This window comes from Saccoglossus kowalevskii, chromosome 19 (assembly GCF_978046115.1).
Source record: "Saccoglossus kowalevskii chromosome 19, keSacKowa6.1, whole genome shotgun sequence".
Lineage (NCBI taxonomy): Eukaryota > Metazoa > Hemichordata > Enteropneusta > Harrimaniidae > Saccoglossus > Saccoglossus kowalevskii.
The window spans coordinates 21963856-21965226 of NC_140659.1; the positions used below are offsets into that span (position 1 = coordinate 21963856).

The window sequence follows — 1371 nt, forward strand, 5'->3', positions numbered from 1 at the left end:
GGGAGTCCACCTGCTTTCCCTTGGTGCCATTAATGCTTACTGTCTGGAAAGGGGTGTCAAATTAAGTTTATTTCTGTCTGATAAGGGGTAGGGGTTTCAAACAACCAGCTACACACCCCTGTCAGTATTTTTTGTGCAAATAACCCCCCCCCCGGATATTTAACATACTCGTGAATGATATGCGGCGGATTCAGCCACCAGGGCACTAAAATGACCGATATGATAAATTCCTCATGTGACTCTGGCTGTCCATTCTTTTATATCCCATCAAATCCATAAGTTCAAGACACGGGGACAAATGCTGTACAATGTTAACATCATCGTATATGAGTCTGCTGCGCCAAGATTGCGCTGCGGCAGTTGAATTCTTTTTTGTACCCATCACTGACTTAACATTGTGATCTTCCTTCGTGTTATTATCGATCCAGTCAGTGACATTCTCGGGTAAGGGCAGATTGAGAAATTTATATATACTTTTTACCGAGTTAATTGGATCTGTTGCTGTGTCCTCGTAACGGAGAATCTTATACCGGCCTTCTAACCACTCTGGCGGATCAGAGACAACCCTTAACATTTCTACCATGCGTTGACAATACGCTTTCAAATCTGCTCTCAAATGTCCCATAGTATTGATGGACCTGTTGTTAGCGTTCTTGTACATATACTTTCTGGAACTAACAACCCCACGTGGATCACGAACGAGATGTAGAACTTTCAAATTCGTGTCATATCTTACCAAAGGTTCTAACAATTGCAGAGATTCCAGGCGTATGACTTTAACCCCGATATGTTCATACATTGTACAGCTTTCCGACAATTTCTCGGGTGTGGTGTTTTTGCAACCTCCATACTGATTGCAAACACCTTTTAGAGAGTTGCTCTCATGTGCAGCTAACCCCCATCTTCGAATATGGTGAACAAAATACGCGGGGAATCGACAGTTGAAAATGTTTTCTATCAGTTCAAATTTGGTCGAATTTTCCAAGCTTTTGTCAATGTCTCCGTTTTTTATCATATCTGAAACAACTCTGAATGGTTCAAACAAATAAAACATTCTTGGATCCTGGTTCAATAGTTGTCCAGTAAAAGTTGAACCCGTGCGAAAGGCTGCGACAAGTACGACTCGAAGACGGCTCTGTGTGTGCCCAGAATCTGGTTTCGTTATCGTCACGGTCACCTGCGTTCTAGTCGGAATGGAGTGCTGAACATTGTTAACATTGCTAATATGGTAACCATGGTACAATATGATGTTGAGAGAAACATAAGAGCAGTGCAAATAACAATCACAATGTTCTTCATCCTTGCTGATATCTGAAACTAAAAAAAATAATTATTATCAGTAAATTAAAAAATAATATATTTTTTTAAGAT

At 40.5% G+C, this 1371-nt stretch overlaps 1 protein-coding gene across 1 annotated transcript; it reads right to left on the bottom strand.

Annotated features, from left to right (window-relative positions):
• Positions 1-205: 205 nt before the first annotated feature.
• On the bottom strand, positions 206-1054 carry LOC100378605 (carbohydrate sulfotransferase 1-like). Its single transcript, XM_002731081.2, has one exon. It carries the CDS (start codon positions 1052-1054, stop codon positions 206-208), a length of 849 nt encoding a protein of 282 aa, XP_002731127.2.
• Positions 1055-1371: the final 317 nt, after the last annotated feature.

Bases quoted from the DNA above. Each gene is read 5' to 3' on its own strand.
- LOC100378605 (XM_002731081.2), bottom strand. From the start codon at position 1,054: ATGTTTTATTTGTTTGAACCATTCAGAGTTGTTTCAGATATGATAAAA.